This window comes from Leucopleurus acutus (genome assembly GCF_964270905.1).
Source record: "Leucopleurus acutus genome assembly, chromosome: 17".
NCBI classification, from domain to species: Eukaryota; Metazoa; Chordata; class Mammalia; order Artiodactyla; family Delphinidae; genus Leucopleurus; species Leucopleurus acutus.
The window spans coordinates 45,503,536-45,524,796 of record NC_139159.1 but is presented as its reverse complement, the minus strand read 5'-3'; the positions used below and the strand labels follow the sequence as shown (position 1 = coordinate 45,524,796).

At 47.3% G+C, this 21,261-nt stretch overlaps 1 protein-coding gene across 1 annotated transcript in view; it reads right to left on the bottom strand.

The window, feature by feature from the left end:
• MATN2 (matrilin 2) overlaps positions 1 to 21,261 on the bottom strand; it is a 153,538-nt gene that overhangs the window by 7,060 nt on the left and 125,217 nt on the right. The window contains exons 9-14 of the mRNA XM_082858692.1: positions 20,676 to 20,798; positions 20,284 to 20,406; positions 8,415 to 8,537; positions 7,029 to 7,151; positions 4,663 to 4,785; positions 218 to 631 (exon numbers count right to left, since the gene is read on the bottom strand). Coding sequence (XP_082714818.1) covers positions 218 to 631; positions 4,663 to 4,785; positions 7,029 to 7,151; positions 8,415 to 8,537; positions 20,284 to 20,406; positions 20,676 to 20,798 — 1,029 coding nt within the window. The remainder of the gene's footprint in view (positions 1 to 217; positions 632 to 4,662; positions 4,786 to 7,028; positions 7,152 to 8,414; positions 8,538 to 20,283; positions 20,407 to 20,675; positions 20,799 to 21,261) is intronic.

Here is a 21,261-nt window from a genome sequence, read left to right as displayed (position 1 = left end):
GTCCGCAAGATTTTCGTATCCTTCCTGAGTCCTTTAACTCCTGTGGGGTGCCTTTAAGGCCACTAGGTGGCAGTTTAGTAAAGGTGTGTAACAGTGGGGACAGGAAGCCTTTCTGTTGGCTCAAAGAATCTCACTCCTGTGGCCCCATGTGAACGCCAAGTGAGTTTAAGAAACCCGAACCTTAAGTGGTGTAAACCACACCTCCGTCCCATATTACCATTGGCCTGGGCTTTACTGGCCCACTCGGAGACATCATCCTGAGCTCGTCCATCTGTTAACACGATGGCCACTCTGGGCACCCGTGCGGAGAGCGGCCTGGCCCCTTCTACTTGGGTAAAACTTCTCTCAAACATGTGTTTCAGAGCCAGTCCGGTCATAGAGCCCTTGCCCATGTATTTCATGTGGGCCACAGCTTTTTTCATGTCTTTGGCCGAGCTGAAGTTTCTCAGTGTAAACTCTGTGCGGACCTGCGTGGAATACTGGAGCAGCCCCACTCGAGCGGCTTTTGGGGAAATTGCCAAGGAATCTATAATTCCAGTGACAAACTGCTTCACAATCTCAAAATTCTCTTCTCCGAGGCTCTTGGATCCATCGATCACAAAGACCAGGTCAACTGGGCCTTCAGTGCATCCTACAGGAATGAAAGGAAAGTTGAGCTAGTTAAATGATAAAAATCACTTATGCACAAGAGAAGAAAACTGGGCTTCCCTGGTGGCGCGGTGGTTGAGAGTCCGCCTGCCGATGCAGGGGACACGGGTTCGTGCCCCGGTCCGGAAAGATCCCACATGCCGCGGAGCTGCTAGGCCCATGAGCCATGGCCGCTGAGCCTGCACGTCCGGAGCCTGTGCTCCGCAACGGTAGAGGTCACATCAGTGAGAGGCCCACGTACCGCAAAAAAAACAAAAAACAAAAAACAAAAAACTGTGCTTCCACTGGAGGTATAACCACTTGGGAGAGCCACCTTTATTCTTTACATAATACACAGGACAGACAAAGGGTAGGGAGAGTAACGAGCAACAATAATGCTCAGAATTGCCTTTATATGCGGCTTGTCAAATTGTTAAAATTGTATTTTCCACAAGCAAAAACACAGCCGATGTACAAATTGGAAACCCTGGGTCACCGGCAGCCAGGTCTGGGAGGGACTGTGTGTACAGTACTCTGAAGGGTCTGACAGCACCCAAAAGAGTCCAATAACTTTACTCCAGGCGGGTGATATCACCCCGGTGCTGGCATCTGACAGACAACGGACTTGGAAAGTCTTCCAGTTCAGCTCGGCCATCACCTCTTCCAGGGAGATCTCCTAGTAACCCAGCTTGTCTTAGTTACTCTCTGTGTAGCCCTAACACTACTAATTTAGTGGACAAAGAATTGTTTATTGAGCACCTGCTTTGTGTAAGGCAGTCAGTGCAGTAGGATTGCAACAGTGACCAAAGCAAAATCCCTGACACCACGTTGCTTATAGTCCAGTGTACTCTGTGCAGTGCTCCACACTGTACAACAGCTAGTTAATTATGTGTCAGTTTCCTCCTCTAGTCTGCCAGTTCCTCCTCAGCAGGAGCCATTTCTCATTAATTTCTGTTCCTCCAATACCTGGCACACAAGAGTTGTTAAATAAATGCTTGCTGACAGAATAAACGAAGGAGGTGGTGTCCATTGGGTAGTACACCCGTAAGTATCCTATTGACTTTTTCTTTTTTTTTTTTTGGCCAAGCCACACAGCCTGTGGGATCCTAGCTCCCCAACCAGGGACCGAATCTGGGCCCTCGGCAGTGAAAGCACGGAGTCCCAACCACTGGACCGCCAGGGAATTCCCCCCTATTGACCTTTTAAAGTTTTAAACTGAATTATCACTGTGAATTCTTTATATGGAAGTTTTCCAGGCAACTCAGATGGGTGACAGTAAAAGCTTTATGCAAATACGTAAGCAAACTGGGTGTAGAGAGATTTTTTTGTTATTTAGGGCTGCATAAGAAAAATTTACAGATCCCAAATGAATGATCTCATTTCAAACAGTCTACAGTACGCAATATACATTCTCTTTTAGATATCAAGCAGCTGTCTAATATTTGAAAATGAAGCACAGCAACATTAGGAAGTAAAGACACACGTGCAAAAATATTTCTATTCCTGGGCTTAACTAACATGCTAATGTAATTGTGTGTGTGTGTGTGTGTGTGTGTGTGTGTGTGTGTGTGTGTGTGTGTGTGTTGGAAGAGTTGGGTTCCTCTCTTTCTTCATTAAGTGCTTATCCTCTTTACCCAACCTATTGATCTGTCATTAATGAAAGAGGAAAAGGCCAATTCAGAGCTTCATTTACATTCATAGCCTGAATCTCAAGGACTGTGCATGTGACTCTCCAGCAGATTTCAGAAATAGTGAAATAATTTTCCAGCAGTGAATCTGTTTTCTCCTCTTCCCCATATACTCTTTTCTTACAGAATGAAACCAACACCTGCAGCCTCCATGCATAGAGGGGTGTAGAAGGCTTCGCCAGGAAACAAGAATCCTAGGTCGAGTGGAAGAGCATCAGGGTGAGAGGTGCCAGACTCTCACTTTTAGATCCAGGGAGAATGACAGTCCCTCTTGCTGGCTACTTGTTTGCAGGAAGGTCACTCAGCTTTCCTTGGATGTTTTCTTTGGATAGTTAAGTCAATGAGACTGGAACGGAGCAGTGTTTTGCCTTCTGAACTTAATTTTCACAGAGTTCCAGAATTAGGGTTGGACAAGACCTTTAAAAGCCACTGGTCCAGCCACCCCTGTTGCTCACATCTTTACTGCATCCCTACCCAGTAGCCATTCATTTAGCCTGGACCTGAACACCTCTCCTGATGAGGAACTCATCACTTCACCACTGAAGCCCCATCTGTAGACAGCTCTGCTGTTGATGATTACATTTGTAGCTATCATTTGTCGAGCAATTGGAATGTGCCAGCACTGGGCTAAACACCTTTAAATACATGATATCATGTATTCCTCATGACGATTCTGTGAGGTATTGTCTTCATATTATACGAAGAAACTGAGACTCAAGTTAAATAATTTCTCCAAGGTCACACAAATGTATGAATAGGGTGTTCAAATCCAGGTCTGTCGAAGCTCATGATCTTAACTAATTAATCACACAGCTTCTCTGAGACAAAGTGTCTTTGTCCTCATACTCAGCTGTAGCTTCTCCCCAATGTCCTTTCTTTCCCTGGGGTTTGGGGGGGAGTGTCATATAAATAATGGGTGAGGAGATTGTCAGTTTGGTATTTGAAAGGTACCTCAAGTCTTTTTTTCTACGTAGATCTTCCTTTATTTTTCACTTGACATCATATTGAACTTCCCCACCATGATGCTTTCTAAATCTTGTCTCTATCCTTTTTCTTTATTTTTTTCTAAAAAAAAATATTACATGCACATGGAACAAAGTTCAAACACTACAAAGGGTATCTATATCTATATATCTCCATCTCTATCTACCTATATAGCTATGTCTATATTGAGAGAGAGAATATAGGTTAGAGAGAGCCTTTTGCAAAATACATCAATGGTAACATACTATAAAAACCATGCAGCACCATGCTTTTTTCACCTAAAATATCTTGGGGATACATCTAGAGCTGCTTCATTCCTTTTAACAGCTGTAATAGTATTCTATTGTATAGATGTACCATAATTTATTTAATCAGTATCTTATGGATAGACATTTACCTTATTTCCCATTTTTGCTACTGCAAATAACGCTCCACAAAATATCCCTTTAAATATGGCTATGTGTTCTTATGTGATAAGAACACATGCACTTATCTGTGGGATAAACTCCTAGAACTGGAACTGCCTTTAAAATATCACCAAATTGCCCTCCTAAAAGTTGTACCAATTCAGACGCCTAGTGATAAATTTACAATTGCCTATTACAACATACCATTGCTGGAGACTTCCCTGGTGGTCCAGTGGCTAAAGTCTCCACGCTCCCAATGGAGGGGCCTGAGTTTGATACCTGGTCAGGGAACTAGATCCCACATGACGCAACTAAGAGTTCACGTGCCGCAACTAAGTGTTCGTGTGCCGCAACTAAAAGATCCCACACGTGGCAATGAAGATCCTGCGTGCTGCAACTAAGACCCAGCGCAGCCAAAAAATATATACACACACACACACACACACACACACACACACACACACACACACCCCATTGCCAATATAAGGAATCAAACTTTTTGAACTCTGATAACTAAGAGGTAAAAAAATGTATGGTAGCTTTAATCTCTCACTGTACATTTTCCCTTTTTTTTTTTTATGGCTTTTACGTTTCATGTCATGTTTAGAAAATTCTTCTCTACTCTGAGATGATAAAATAACTCAAAATTTTTTCTGCTACTTTAGAGGTATTATTTTTTAAGTTTAAAAGCACAAGTCTTACCTCCCTCATTCCAGATATTCTTATTCAGCTAGGATCATTCTAGCCTCTTAGCTGATAGTGAACTTACTGTTAACTAAAACCATAAGTTTTTTCATAGGTGCAGTTAAGCTCTCTCTTCCCCATTCTGTATCTATGCATACACATTTATATCTGTGGTAGAAGCAGAGGTGAGGGATTTATTTCCTGCAAATACTCCAAAAAGCAACTGCTCCCAAACCAAATTAAGGCAAAAAAACCAAGTTGAGATCACTTACTTTTGCACCGTCTTCCATCCTCAGCTAGAATAAATCCCTTTGAGCATTTGCAGATGTAAGAACTGCCACGATTAACACAAATGTGTTCACAGCCGTGGTGGGTTGATTTGCAGACATCCTTCCCTGAGGGTAATGAAGGAAGTTAAGCAACCTCATCAATGTAGAAATGAACTGGATTGAACAGTCATGTCAGGACAGATCATAGAAATAATCCATTAAAAAAAAATCTCTATTCAAACTTCCTCTATAACATCCCCCTTTTCAGTCTAATACTCAGGATAGGGCATGGTAAAGGAAACCTCTCAGAAAGCTCTAGCTCCCTTGAAACTGCCTGGTAAGATGGGTGATCAGGTGTCCTGGATTTATTGTTAATTTTTAGAATTGTTCAATGTGCTTTGAGTTTTGGTTTTCCCAAGCTACTGAATTTTCCCCATAGACATCCCAAACGCTTCAGTTTTAATTGTCTGATGAACATTTCTCATGTGTGAGATACTTTAAACTCTCCAGAGTAGTTACAGCCTTTTAATCTTCACAACATCCTGTGGAAAGAGGAGGGCAGGGATAATTATACCCAAGGTATAAATGAAGAAACGAAGTTTCACAGAGTTGCCCAAGGTCGTACAACCAGTTGATGACACAGCTGAAGCAGGATGTGTCGTGAGTAGTCCTCCTCCACGGCATGAAAGCCTTTGGCTCTCTGGTTCTTTTCGGTCATTAGCTCCCTAAAAGGAGAAGCTTCCTACAAAATTGGAATCAGTGACTACAGATCCCTCTGGAAGTGGGAATGGTGGGATTTGATTTAGCAATCAAATTTCACAGGAAGAAGTTGTGCCTTGTGTACAATTGTGTACAAATAGCTCAACTTATTGAGCAAAAAATACGTTGAATGAAGAAATGATGCACATGTGTGCCCATGCTTACAGAAAGAGAAGCATGAACAAATGGCTCAGGCAGACATAATGGGCAGAACTGCAGCCATGGGCTCCGTAGAAGGACACCCCCTTGTGAAGGCAAAACACAGGCTAGTGTAGGGAGCCCTGCAGAGTCAGGCCACGGACCCACAGGCATCCCAGGAATCGGTTTTTCAGACAGAACTTCTCACTAACAGTAGAAGCCCCTCTTCCTGGCAGAAGAATGAGGAATGAGCTCTCCCCAACCCCACTAAGGTTGACCTGTGGAGGCCCCCAGTTATTTCGGGTATCCATGAGGATATTCCCCCAAATCAACCTCAACAGCGATTGAATTTTTTTTTTTAACTAAAAAAAAAGAACATTCTGCCCACCGGAGCAGAGTATCACAAAAGCAAGTAGACAGTGTCAAGATCACCCAAAGCAGGGATTAACAGCTCAGAATGTCTCAGTGGAGGAAAAATCCCCGCCCTGTTCTTGTCTACTGCCCACCTCACTGAGCTCGGCCAACCCTGTCTCTTCTGTTGGGGGCTGTGATGGTTAACTTGATGTGTCACCTTGTCTAGGCTATGGTGCCCAGTTGTTGCGTCAAACACCAGTCTAGATGTTGCTGTGAAGGTATTTTTTTTAGATGAGATTAACATTTAAATCAGGAGACTTTGAGTAAAGCAGATTATCCTCCATATTGTGGGTGGGCCTTATCTTGAAGACCTTTAGAGAAAAAAAGACTGAATTCCCCAAAAGGAAGAGGGAATTCTGCTTCCAGACTGCCTTTGGATTACAGCTGCAACATCGGTTATTCCCTGGGTCTCCAGCCTGCCAGCCTGCCCTACAGATTCCCTGTCTGTCTATCGATCTATACACACACACACACACACACACACACACACACACACACACACACACACACACACACATATTTTACTGGTTCTCTGGAGAACCCTGACCAATATGCCTTCCAAGTAAACTCTCAGAAAATCTGTTTTGAGTGACCTACAGAAGCAAATGATAGAATGGATAAACAAGACTCACAGAAAATCCTTTCGGCCCTTCTCGCACCTTCTGCCCTTACTTATAAGGTTTTCCAAGAAGAAATAGCACTATAACTGTTCTTTGATCCTTATAGAGATTGCTGGCAGAGATTCTAATCCCATCCAATGGCTAGCCAGGCACTGTGCTAGGCTCTGAGCACCCACACAACTCTTGTGGAAAGGGCCTATAGCTGGGAGAAAGTGAAAAGCAGCGAAAAGCCTGACAACTCAGGATCTTGACTGAGAAATTCTTGAAGAACTAAGGGTCTATTTTACTGATCACTAGCACAACAGTTTCAGAGCACCCAAGGCAGGAACTTACAATAGTGACACTGATTATAAAGGAAGACTTCAGTGCTTAATGAAGTTCTCCAACTGTCCAAGACCCACAGATGGAAAAGTCCACCTCTACCTTGAAGCCACTTACTTCTGCAGTGTTTCCCGTCCTCAGCGAGTCGGAATCCCTCCAAGCACTTGCAGATGTATGACTCATCACTGTTCACACAAATGTGTTCACAGCCATGGTCTACTGCTTGGCAGATATCTTTCCCTGTGGATAGCAGAGCAAGTTAAATGTTACCAACATCAATTTTCCCTGGGCTTCACCTGGGAATTTCCATCCATCTCAGCCACTGGACTCCAGGGCCACCTGAGCTCAGTGATCCGTGGGGAGGAAGGTAAAACTGAGGATGAACTTCAGCGGCTCCAATGCGGGCTCACTCTCCCAACTTCCTCACTATCACCGCCACCGTCATTCACCAGCACCTACGTCAGTGTCTCATAAATATGCAGTCCATCATCAGCTTTCTGCAGATGCAGTTCGTGATATCAGAAAGGAAACACTGTTGGTACGATTACTTAGGAGATTAAACCTCAATTTAGATTAGTGGCACTGAAATCTAATTTTGGCTTCTTCCCTGACATATGACTTTGGAGAATGACTTAACCTTACCTTTCCTTTCTGAAAAATGAGAAAAATACTTTCAGTTACCCATCTTTTCTTCACATGTGAAATATGAGTTGTTCTTTGTAAAGTACTTTTGAGAAGCTTAAGAAAAAGACGACTGATAGGGGTGGGAATCATTTGCTCAGGGTTACACACTCCCCTTTGACTATATAGAGACGTGTCTTGGCCCCATCTAAGAGGCCTTGCTTTCTGAGACGTAGAATGGCCTCACCATAAGGTGGTCTCTAAGGGGGATTTGTGCCACCAGAAACAACAACAACAATACTATTAAAGATAAAGAAACAGAGGCTCAGAGAAGTTAAGCAACTTGCCCAGCTAATAAATGGCAGAGCTAGAAGCTGATAGAATACTGGATTTCAGACTGTACATCTTTCCAGTAGAGCACACTGCCAACCTGTCGTTTCTTTCCACAGGGCATAAATGAACATCTTCAGTTGTAGCTCTGGCACTGACTTTTTTCATTTGTCCATTTGTTTGCTTTCTTTTTAATAGACTTTATTATTTAGGACAGTTTTAGATCTACAGAAGAACTGAAGATAGTACAGAGAGGTCCTATAAACCCCATACCCAGTTTCCACTATTATTAACATATTATACTAGTGTGACACGTTTGTTAACAATTAATGGACCATTACTGATACAGGAATATCAACTAAAGTCCATAGCTTATTTATATTTCCTTAGTTTTTAAGCCAAAGTCATGTTTTTCTGATCCAGGATCCCACATTACATTTAGTGGTCTTGTGGCATTGGTTTTTGAGAGTAACTGATACACAGAGATCAGGATGGTGGATTTCATGCAGAGGTCAGATACAGTAATGTGAGCCCACTCCAATAAAAACTTACTTCTGCAGGTTTTCCTATCTTCACGGAGTATATACCCTTCAAAGCACTGGCACACAAAAGAGCCTCCACTGCTTACACACGAATGTTCACAACCATGGTTCCCCAAAGCACAAGAGTCCAATTCTGGCAATCCAATTGGAATTAGAGAAAGAGAAAAAGGAAATGATTCATACATTAGCTACTTATTCAATCTTATAAGACATTTCAGACACCTTAAATGAAAGCAGTACTTTATCCCACAGGGCACATTTCAAAATAGAAAGCATGTCTATGAGCAAAAATTCTTAATATATAAAGAGCACATAAAATAAAACAATATGATCATCTCCATAGGAAAAATGAACAAAAGACATGGAAAGAAAAGTTACAAGAGAGATAAAAATGGCCTATAAATATTGGAAAATAAGTTCCACATCATTGATTATAACTGTAATGTCAGCTTATCTACATATCTGCTTATGTATGCATGTATGTGTCCTACTTTGGTCATCCATCCATCCAGTCATTCATTCATTTGTTCACCGAGTTGTGGAATATTTCATGAGTCCCTTCTCTCTGAGTCAGGTACTCTTCTAGGGTCTGGGGACATAACAGTGAATAAAACCAAGTTTCTGCTTTTGTGAAGTTTACATTTGGTGGCAAGGGTGGGAGGAAAGAGGGGGCAAGACAAACAACAGACAAACAAATATATATGTTAGATGGGGAAGGTGCTATGGAGAAAAGCAGGATAAGGGGGATGGAGAGTGCCCGCTGGTTTGGGGCATAGGGAGGGCTTGTTATTTTACATGCTGCAGTCAGAGAAGGTGACGCTGAGCAGAGCCCTGAAGAAAGGGATGAGTGAATACGTAGTGTTTGGATAGAACAGCACCCAAGGAGAACAGCATCTGCAAATGGCAGTGGTAGGAGTGGGTGTGGCACGTTTCAGGAAAGGTAAGGAGACCAGGGGGCCAGGCAAGTGATAAGCCGGGATGGACCACGTGGGAGTCACAGGCAGTGGTTGCATCTAAGTAAGAAGGGGTCACTGGATGGTTCTGAGCAGTGGAGAGACATGAACTGACTTTATTTTTAAAGGACTACTGTGCACAGAATGGGGCACAGGTAAGGCTGGAGCACGGAGAGCTGGAAGAAACCCAGTGCACTGATCCTGGTGGCCCAGACAGGCTGGTGAGAGGGGTCAGACTGTGCCTGCACTTTGAAGGTAGAGCCCACAAGCTTTGCTGGTGGATTGATATAAAGAGTTTGTCTTCATATGGATATGACAGAAGAGTCACAGGTGACTCTGAGGTTACAGGACTGAGCAACTGCAGAAGGGCACTGCCGTCCACGTGGCTGGGGCAGCTTCTGCGGGAGCAGGTTTGTGACCCTGTGAAAACCAGGCTGATAGTTAAAAAACCCATTACTGAGGATAGGTGGGAAGTGATTTTTTCTCAGAACCAGACATAATTCTGAGAGTCAACGCTATCATTTCAGATCGAGGAGGACTTCTACAATGGATATGACTTGAGGTTACTAAATAAATGCTCCAAAGTGCGTAATCACTTTCACAGTCTGGCACAGACCTTACGCTTTTTTCTGAGACATTTTTGCAGTATTTTTTTTTGGAAGGGAGTCCTGAGAACCACCCTATGCGTTAATTAAAGCAGCTGTTGTTGTTCTCATTTACCAGCTAGGGAAACTACAGTTTGGGAAGATTAGTGGCTTGCCAACATCAAATGCTAATAAGTGATAGCACCAGATTAAACATGTAATCTTCTGATAATAAATCCCTAGCTAAATAAATGTTTTCCCTAGCTACACTGCGTTGCTATATTGTAAAGTAAGCTTCCAAACATTAAGGGAATTGTGCTTGTCTTCGTTTGGGCAGAAGTGCTGCCAAAATCGTTGTTCAGTGGGAAGGCATTATATCAACTAACAGTATAACTGCAGAGGAGAGTCAAAGCAGAGCTGTCCCTTCCTCTTTGCTCTGAACATGACTTACTTCTCTGGGCACAATCTAGACTCATTATTAATGCAGAACATCACCCGATGGCTTGGGGTAATCCCTCACATAGTGTTGAGTGGAAATGCAGTTGAGTGATCCATAATACAGACAGCTGGCTGGCTGTGGAGGCGAGCACTTTTTTCCTCACCATGAATTTATATTAAGAAGACTCCATTTTCCAGTGCAATAAAATAGCTATACATAACTCTTTCAGTCCAGTCTTGCCAAGCCATAATCCAGACAGACCCCCATGAGCACACCCCTTCTTTTTTTTTTTTTAATAAAATTATTTATTTATTTATATTTTTGGCTGCGTTGGGTCTTCGTTGCTGCACGCGGGCTTCTCTTGCTGTGGAGCACAGGCTCTAGGTGCGCGGCTTCAGTAGTTGTGGCTCGTGGGCTCTAGAGTGCAGGCTCAGTAGTTGGGGCGCACGGGCTTAGCTGCTCCGTGGGATCTTCCCGGACCAGGGCTCGAACCCGTGTCCCCTGCACTGGCAGGCGGATTCTTAACCGCTGCGCCACCACGGAAGCCCACACCCCTTGTTTCTGGAGCTTCCCCCATGCCCTGTCCTGTCCCCATAGCTCCATCTCAGGCTGCGATTTTGAAGAGTATTTGTCTCGGTGCAGGGACCCTGAAAGGCCATCGTCCCCCAGCTTCTCCCACGCCGAGCCATGGTGGTCTGAGCCTGTACGAGGCAGAGTGGCACTGCTATCCTTTATCAGGAGCCTGCTGAACCTGAAGCCCCTGTTCTCAGGGGGCGTATTCACTCTTGCTGCAGACTATCCCAGGAGCTCCCAGCCCAGCTTCTGAGCTCTCCTGGGCTTTTGTACTAATAGCTGTTTGGAAATTTTGTTGTGTGCATGCTTTAAAAGCATGTAGAGAGTTTGGGTTTTTAACCTTTCCCCTCCTCACCCGCTTAGAGCATGTGATCAAGAGAGAGGAGAGCTGCGGTTCTCAACCTCTGGTGAGCATCAGTCACTTGCAGAGATTATTTTAAAGGCAAAACAGCCCCATCGTTCAAAATTCAAACATATTAAGGGCGGACTTCCCCTATGGAGGGATAGCTGGCAATATCTACCAAAAGTACAAAATGTACCTTTGACCCGGCAACTTCAGTTCTGGAATTCTCTCCTGCAGATACCCTGGCACATATGAAGTGTATCAATAATTTGATATACTTTTTTAAAAAAATTATTTATTTTATTTATTTATTTTTGGCTGCATTGGTTCTTCGTTGCTGCATGCGGGCTAGTTGCGGTGAGCGGGGGCTACTCTTCGTTGAGGTGCGCGGGCTTCTCATTGCGGTGGCTTCTCTTGTTGCGGAGCACGGGCTCTAGGCGCAGGGGCTTCAGTAGTTGTGGCTCACGGGCTCTAGAGTGCAGGCTCAGTAGTTGTGGCACACGGGCTTGGTTGCCCTGCGGCATGTGGGATCTTCCCAGACCAGGGCTCGAACCTGTGTCCCCTGCATTGGCAGGCAGATTCCTAACCACTGCGCCACCAGGGAAGCCCCGGTATACTTTCAGGTTATTCACGGCAGCATTGTTTGTAATAACGAAAAGTGGGAAACAACCCAAGTGTCCGTGACTACTCAGGAGACAAGCTGAATAAATATTCTGTACAATGAGACACTTGCTCCCGACATGGCTTCCCCAAGAGTGAGTGATTCAAGAAGTGAGAGAGAGCTCCCAAGAGAGCAGCCACAGTGTCTCTGATAACGTAACTGGAGAAGTGACCTCCTTGTTATTTCCATATGCTATTGGTCACACAGAGCAACAATGAAGGAGGGACTACACGTGTGTGAATTCAGGAGGTGGGGATTGCTGGGGGCCGCCCTGGAGGCTGCCCACCACCGTTCCTGATGGGAAGTGGAGGTAGGGGATGGGTGGAAGGGTAAGAGTAGGAGCCAAACTTCTTAATGTACGTCTTTTCGTATTGTTCTGATTTTTAAACCATGTAAAAACCTTTTACCTATTCTAAAAATAGAATAAACTTTAAACAAAAAAACTGACAAAAGTATTCCTCTTGCTCACCTTTGACACACTACAGCATTATTTTTAAAGGCTGCACCATGATTCATTTAACCAGTTTCTTTTTTTACATATATAAATTTATTTATTTGGCTGTGTTGGGTCTTCGTTGGTGCGAGCGGGCTTTCTCTAGTTGCGGCGAGCGGGGGCTACTCTTCGTTGCGGTGCACGGGCTTCTCATTGCGGTGGCTTCTCTTGTTGCGAAGCACAGACTCTAGGTGCACGGGCTCAGTAGTTGTGCGCACGGGCTTAGCTGCTCCGCGGCATGTGGGATCTTCCTGGACCAGGCATCAAACCTGTGTCCCCTGCATTGGCAGGGGGATTCTTAACCCCTGCGCCACCAGGGAAGTCCCCTAACCAGTTTCTTATTGGAAGGGCGTTTAGGTGGTTCCTAGGCTTTGCTATTACAAACATTATTGCAATGGATATTCGTGTGCCTGTAGTTTTGCAGACAACGTGAAAGCACGTCTGAAAGATAAACATCTAGAAGTGGAACTGCCTGCTTAAAGAGAATGAACATTTACAACTGGATACATATTTTCAAATTGTCCTCCAAGGAGGTTGCATCAATCACCGTAAGATAATCTCTATTTCTGGGGGTCCAGGGTGCCGCCTGGGCTTCTGGATGTTTTAAAAGCCCCACAGATGATTCCAGTAAACCACCAGGGGTGAGATGCTGGCACTGGACCCAGAACTTATGTTCAGAGACCTTCCCAAGTGTCCAGACGATTCTGCACCTCCACCATCATGAACCACACGCTATCGTCTTTCTCTCGGGCTATTATTACATCGTCTACTAACGGGGTCTCCACAAACCTACTTCCGGCCCCTCCAGCCCATCCTCCCCGACTCAGCCCAAGTCCTCTTTCCAAGATGTGAATCTGCTCACATCACTCCCTCCCTCTGCCTGAGATCCTTTAATGCGTCCAAGAGTCTGGATAAGACACAGAATCGTCGGTGAGGTTCGCGGGACCTGCCCTGCTGCGTCATCTCATCCACACTCCCCCAACTCTGAGTACTTTCTTTCAGAACCTCAGTACCAAGCCAGAAGCTCTCCCCGCACAGGGCTCTGCACAGCCGTTCCTCTGCCCCTCCTTCCTCCGCCACCTCCTCCAGATGTCTTCCCAGACCCCCCCGCATAGGGCGCAAAGCACCAGGCATCTGCCCCCTCTGGTAACATCACAGCTGTCACTGAACAGTTAGTTACATGGTTGCTCTGGATCTGTGCCCACCTCCTCACTGAACTACACTCCCATGGGCTCTGACCTCCAGGGGACCACGGGCTGCATCTGCCCTCCTCTCCGTGGACCTAACTTAATGCTTGGCCCACAACAGGTCCTCAGCAAACGCCTGCTGAGTACAAGGAAACATTTCCTCAGCTTTCTACTCTGAAAACCGAGGGTAACTAGATCCACCGCCCAGGGGTTTTGTGCAGGTGTTTTAAATCAGAACCCATGCGGTGGGGATGCTGGCGGTCAGCTGGGCTCCCCTTTCTCTCCTATGTACCTGCCTTGCAGAACTCAATTCATATTTGTTCAGCAAAATGTCCAGTTTCTGCACATCAGGGACATTCCGGTCACTCATAATTAGAGAACTACACGTGGTAACTCCCCGACCACAGGCTCTAGCTGCCCTCCAGTCACCAAGTCTGGAAACCAGCTTGGAGTCAGCTTCTCCCCAGAGCCAAAGGTACTCCCACTACGAAAGCACTTCAGTGGTTCCCTAACAGGCAAAGAGAGCCACCATCCCTGACTCACGATCATGGGGTGCCTTCAGCCTGAGGAGAATGGTTGGGCACCCCGACAAGAATTCATTCATTCAGCAAGTGTTAGCAGAGCACTTACTCTGCCAGGCTCTACCCTCATTCTCAGGCTGGAAGGGACCTTGGGGATGAACTGGTCCAACTCCTTCCTTTAGAGTCCAGGAAACTGATGGCCACAGAGAGGAAGGGACTTTCGCAAGGCCCCTTACCCTGCAGAGATGATCAGTGTCAGCTGTGCTGGGGGCAGAGGCGTGATTAGATCACAAGTCTATCACCTCCATGTTCCCTGGTCCAGCTGCACATCCAGTGGTCATCCTAGCCCAGCAGGGTCAGCAGAGTCTGCTCAGATAGGCTGGTAGATTCTCAGAAGACAAACTAAAATGGTTTTCTCAAGGGAGGCTGGGTCTCTAAATAGTCTAATGTAACTCTAAATGTTGCAGGTGATTTGTCCCAGCCGCTTCTCCAGGCTCCAGTCTCCCTCTCACACTCAGTACTTAGTACTCAGTACTCAATGTTTAGTACTCAGTACTGAGTACACTCAGCTTCCTTCAGTCCACTCTCTGGACCCTGGGCTTGCATGTGCTATTTCCTGTGCCTGGGAAGACTGCTTACCTCCGTTTTAGTCCTTTCAGGCTGCTATGACAAAATACCACAGACCGAGTGGCTTACAAACGACAGAAATGTATTGCTCACAGTTCTGGAAGCTGGAAGTCTGAGATCAGGGTACCTGCATGGTTGGGTGAGAGCCCTCCTCCGGGTCACAGACTTCCTGTATTCTCACATGGTGGAAGGGGCTGGAGAGCTCTGTGGGCACGAATCCCATTCATAAGGGCTCCACCCTCATGACCTAATCACATCCCAAAGGCCCCACCTCCTAACACCATCACCTTGGGGGTTAGACTCTCAACATATGAATTTGGGGAGGACACATGCAGTCCATAACACCCTCCATCGCTGGCTAGCTCCCTCCATCAATCTCTAGGTGTTGGATCAAACATCTCTTTCTCAGGAGACTTTCTCTAGACTAGGTGAGGGTCCCCCTGCCACACGCCCCTGTGACACCTCTTCTTCCCATATCATGACTCTCATCACACAGAACGGATGATCCATCTTTAAGATCCTTCCTCCCTGAGAAACTTTAAACACTGTCAGGGCAGAAACTGAACCTGCATCAACCCCAGGGATGCCCAGTGCCCAGCACAATATGACCAGCACAAAAATGCAGGTCCATGGTAAATACTTGTGGAGACTGAGAATCAATGACCCAAGAGCTTAAGGAAGTACCTAGACTCAAATCCAGAGACGAGAGTGAGGACAGACTTGATTGGGAACCGTCACTTAAGTGAAATGGATGAGAGGACTCAGGAGAAATCTCAGGGTGCAGGAAGAAAACACTTTCCCTCTAAAAGAATGATCCTCTCTTTTTTACATGTAAGGAGGCAGGTCTACACATTAATTAATCCCTCATCGTGAATGGGGTCTGCGATTTGTGATCAAGGTGAGCAGGAGTTTCAGGACATAGCACAGGTTTTTAGGGCCCGTGTCTAACAGCCCCACACACTGCTACAGCCTGCACTCCTCACATCTGGATTCCACATGCACGTGACTCATGGTGACTCACGCACGTCTGCGGTGCAGCAGTCATGGGGTGATGTGTTCTGAGGACTCACACCTCTGTGGCGATGACAAACAGCAATCCTGTGTCTGGGGCTCCACGTAGGAGGTTACTAAAACCAACTCCAACCCCAGAGGGAGAAAGCCACAGTGGCCACCTGCCAAGAGGGTAACCAAGGCCGAGAGACAGAATTACACCATTTGCTGGCTTTTTAAAATAACAAAACTAGGAGCAGCCGTTCGTTTGCTAACTCTGTGTAGGCTCTTTCTCAGAGAGAACAGAAGCAGCTGAACTGAGATGTACTTTTTTTTTTTTTTTTTTTTGCGGTACACGGGCCTCTCACTGTGTGGCCTCTCCCGTTGCGGAGCACAGGCTCCGGATGCGCAGGCTCAGCGGCCGTGGCTCACGGGCCCAGCCGCTCCGCGGCATGTGGGATCTTCCCGGACTGGGGCACGAACCCGTGTCCCCTGCATCAGCAGGCGGACTCTCAACCACTGCGCCACCAGGGAAGCCCGAGATGTACTTCTAAAGGGTATCTCACATTGGGTAAGAGATCCTGAAGTCAGGAGACCCCAGTTCTAGTCCTGACTCTGTCACTGACCCCCAGGGCCAGCTTGAGGGCACCAGTTTTCTCCCTGTGCCTGTTTCCCACAAAAGAAAGGAAAGATCTTTAAGTTTCCTTCTGTTCCGTTAAACCTCTAATGTGAATACACGAGGGTAAAGGTGGTCTTTCGCCTTCACTCTCTGTGATGGACTGAATTGTGTTTCCCCCCAAATTAATATGTTGAAGCCCTAACTCCCAATGTGCTGGTGTTTGGAGGTGGGGCCTTTGGGAGATGATTAGGGTTAGTTGAGGTCATGAGGGTGGGGCCCCCATGATGGGATTAGTGCCCTTCTAAGAAGAGACACAAGACAGCTTATTTTCTCTCTCTCTGTCATGGGAGGACACAGCAAGAAGGCATCCATCTGCAAGCCAAGAGGAGGGTTCTCACCAGAACCTAACCATACTGGCACCTTGATCTTGGACTTCCAGTCTACAGAACTGTGAGACAATACATTTCTGCTGTTTAAGCCACCCAGCCTACAGTATTTCATGATGGCAGCCTAAGCAGACTAATACACTCCTCTTGCCCTGCTCAGGGTTACTTCTGTCCTTCAAAGTCAAGCTGGGAGGCGTCAGGTTGGAAAAGGCCTTTGCATTTGCACACCCACCTCTGGTGGCCAGAGTAGGAGTATACCCAACGGAAATTCCCAGTGCCCTATGCTTGTGGCTCAGATCCCCATCAGCACCCTCCACTTGCTAGAAGAAGGTAGTCCCTGGGTTCCTGAGTCTGACTCCTCCCAGGGTGGTCCATCTCTGGAGCTCCACAAGGGGGGCAGGCCTGGCCCTGGGAGTGGGTCTCCAGGCAGCAAGGCAAGGATGCTACCTCAGCCCTCTCCTCAGTGTGGGGCAGTCCAGCAGTGGGAAGCAAGACCATAACAAGAGTACCTTAGGGTTTATGGCAATTGACAAGCTTCCCAATGAATATCTCTCCCTGTGCCACACAGAGGCCCTGAGAGAGAGGCAGAAATGATCATTCCCAGTTTACATATGAACAATCAGATCCAGAGAGGTCGATTCCCTTGCCCAGCTTGGGAGCTATAGGATTTAAACCCAGTCTTTGGGCTCTCAAGTTCAGTGTTCTTTCTACTCTGCCACACTGGTTCTAGATCTGAGCACAGCCAGCCACAGGGTGAGGTGGGGCCACGAGAGGGCCTAGTGGAGCCTGCCTTCAGTGGGTGGAGCAGAGCTGCTCCCAGCAGGCGAGAGGGGCATGAAGTTCCCCATGGAGGTGATGCTGGCCCTGGGCTGGGTTTCTGCCAGCAGGGTGGGATAGGGACATTGTCCTAAGTGGAGACAGGATGGACTGGAGGTACAGGGCTTACTCAGAGGATAGGGGAGCTGCCCCCATAAGAACTGGAAGGAGCAGGGAAGACCTGGGTGGGGCTCAGGAGGGGAGGAAGGGGTTCTCCATCACTGCCAAATCAAGGCACTCGACTGGAAACTGGGGGAGACAGTGGAGAGCCACTGAAGGCTACTGGGCAGGGGTGGACCCTGTGCCAGGTGCCACAGGATGAAAAGACTGGTGGTCTCTGTCCATTCACTCTCTCATTCATTGAACTTTATAGAGCATCTCCTGTGGGCCAGGCCTGGATCTCAGGCTCCAAACAAGATCCAGTCCCTAACCTCCAGGAGCTCACAGGGCAGTGGGCTGTGTGTTCCATGCACATCTAGCCTATAGAGTCTTTCCTGGTGCTGGGATGCCCTTGTACTAGGTCTATCTCAGGGAAATTTCCAGGAGGTAGAGATGGGAGGAGTCCTCTCAGCTGCAGCTTGTAGAGGAGACTCCCCCATTCCTCTCCCCACCATACCCCCCAGTCTGTGGAACAACACTCCAAGGCAAGGAAGGCTCCTATGGGCAATCACAGCTTGGGGGCCAGGGGACCTAGAGGAAGGGAGGATGGGCGTCACTCTAGAGGCCAGAGAGCCCAAGGTGCCTGCAGGGGTGTGGGCATAACTGTGTCTACTTCCTTCCCGGGCCCTGGGAAACTGGGCCTGCTCTCCATGCTTCAGAGAACCTTCCAAAAAGCGAGTGAAGTGTTCTTCAGGACACCTGCTATCAAGGCTCTAAGTGGAGGCTGCCTTTATGGAGGGCGAAGGACACCCTGAGCTCCTGAGCCAGGCCCGGCTGAACCCCAGCTGCCTCCCCATCCAGAGCCCAGCATGATTTACAAAAAAGATGCAGTCACGGCATCAGGCTCTTTGTGATCTGGTGTAGAGCTGGGAAACATACATCCCAACCCCAGTTAACTATGGCCATACCGAAAACACAGCCCATTATTTCAGGACAGGGCAGCTAGACAGAATCATCCTTGGGCAGACAGAGAGTCTTCAATTAGGGGACGAGCTCAACAGATATGTATGGGTAAAATACATCTCTTACATACCACCATTGCCTGAGGATAGGATAATTCTAACCCATCTGATCATCTCACATCTCATATGGACACACCATATATAAATAAATACTTATCAAAATTCACTTCTAATGGCATTGTTGAACATTTACTCATGTGGATGATATCACTGTATCATTAGTTACAAACACTATAAATGAGAAAATGGGCAACATTTAAAAGCATCAGTGGCCATAACAGATGTGGATGTAGGGAGGGAGGGAGACGGGCACGCGATTGTAAAGGAGAGGAGTAGCATTTGTTTGGAAGGGCCATGAGGATTTCGTAGAAGTCCTGCAACTATCTTATAGTCAGCTCTTGGTCCTCACAGTAATGGGGAGGACCAAAGAAAGGCATGAATAATCTAAGATGATGAGAATTAAAACAAACCAGTTAAAAAGTGTGCTTCTGGCTTTGGCATGCACTCAAAGGTAGATACAATTCGACACACCCACCCTCTTTCTGCACCCCCATACCCAGCCCGTCCCTGTGCTGGCTGTGCTGGCCATGCTGGCCAGAGCAGCGGGCTGGGAGGCAGCTGGGCAGGCAGCCACAAGCAAGCCATAAGACTCAAGATTCTATCCGAAATGGGCGAAACATTTTCTCACAGGCTGCATAGTTAGAGAGGCACACCCAGCTGTGCAATCAGCTCACCTGCCCAAGAAAACAAACGATATAAAAAGGTGGACAAGTTGTGGCCACAATTGTATCAGGGGTCAGGGAAGTCGGCCCTATAACCAGAAATACCAGCAGGACAGACAAGGTACATTACAATCCTTTCCCTCCACTTGTGATCCCTTCTCTCAAAATGACTATTTTTTAATCTTTAGGCCAACTTGGAAACAGGATTGCAGGGCAGAAAACACAGCATTCTTGAGTGAAGAAGAGAAGAATACCTGGGAGTCGTCTTTTTTTTTTTTTAAGTAATGGAGACAGGAATTGGGACCAGCTGCAGGGGAGTATGTACCCAGGAAACGTCACCATCTGCTGCCGGATTACCCGGATTGCGGGTGAGGTTCTCAGCAGCTTCCCCTTCTCCCAGAACTGACTTTGGAGTCACATAGCCCAGAGTTTGAACCCATCACTTAATAGCTGGTAACCTTAGGCTCTTTACTTAATCTGAGCTGCAGTTACCTCATCGGAAGATGGGGATTCCACAGGGCTGCGGCCGGACCAAGCATGTGCTCAGCACACAGCCCCGCCTGAAGTCCCCAGTCAGTAACGCGTCCGCATTATTATAACTCGTGCCAGCTCGAAAATGACCGCGAGGCAGACAGGAATAGGGAACAGCCATCTCAGGGAGTAGGGAAAGGAGCTCGGGGCCGGGGAAGCAGCAGCCACCAGCGCTGAAATCTCCGGGAGAGGCCTTCACACACTTTCACCCACGAAAACCGGGGTGCAGACACACCGGTGGTCCCTGTCCTCAGTGCCCCCCACTCACGATCGCTTGTGCCAAATCCCGCTCGTCCGACCTCAGAACACTCACTGGCACAGGTCTTGCCATCACTGCGGAGCACGTGTTCCTCGGGACACTGGCAGGCGAAGGATCTGTCGGTGTTGACGCAGGAGTATTCGCAACCGTGGTCACTCAGCAAACAGTAATCCACTCCTGCAAAACCGAACAGCCCGGTGAGAGGTCCTCGAGGCTCCCGGGCTACTGAGGATGGGAATCAAGTGACCGTCGTGCTTACACCACGCCCCCACCTCCGCCCCAGGTTCTGCACCGGGAAGGCACGCAGTCCCCAGGAGACACCCCTACGATCTCCAGGGTGCCAAGAGCAGGGGACAGAGGGGGCCCGCTGTCCTGTGCAGTCGTCACATTTTTCACGCCTGTTGCAAAAACCTTTGCCCTGTAAGAGAAGTGCGACGGGGACTCACGGGAGCAGGTCTTGAGGTCCTCGTTGATGACGAAGCCTTCCGAGCACTGGCACACGAAGGAGTCCCCGGTGTTGAGGCACAGCTGCGCACAGCCGTGGTCCTGCTCGGCGCAGTGATCCACCCCTGAGGCAATGACACGCGAAAACAGCGTAACCGGAATAAAGATGCAGACCTGCTAGAGATCGGACTTGAGGACACGGGGAGGGGGAAGGGTAAGCTGGGACGAAGTGAGAGAGTGGCATGGACATATATACACTACCAAACGTAAAACGGATAGCTAGTGGGAAGCAGCCGCATAGCACAGGGAGATCAGTTCGGTGCTTTGTGACCACCTAGAGGGGTGGGATAGGGAGGGTGGGAGGGAGAGGAGACTCAAGAGGGAAGAGATATGGGGATATATGTATATGTATAACTGATTGACTTTGTTGTAAAGCAGCAACTAACACACCATTGTAAAGCAAGTATACGCCAAAAAAGATGTTAAAAAAAAAAAAAGTAACCAAGGGCGCTGCGCCCACCAGCGAGGGGGCATTAAAAAACAAAACCACCTCCCAGGGAGCCCCTGCTGGGCTATTTCACTTCAAAA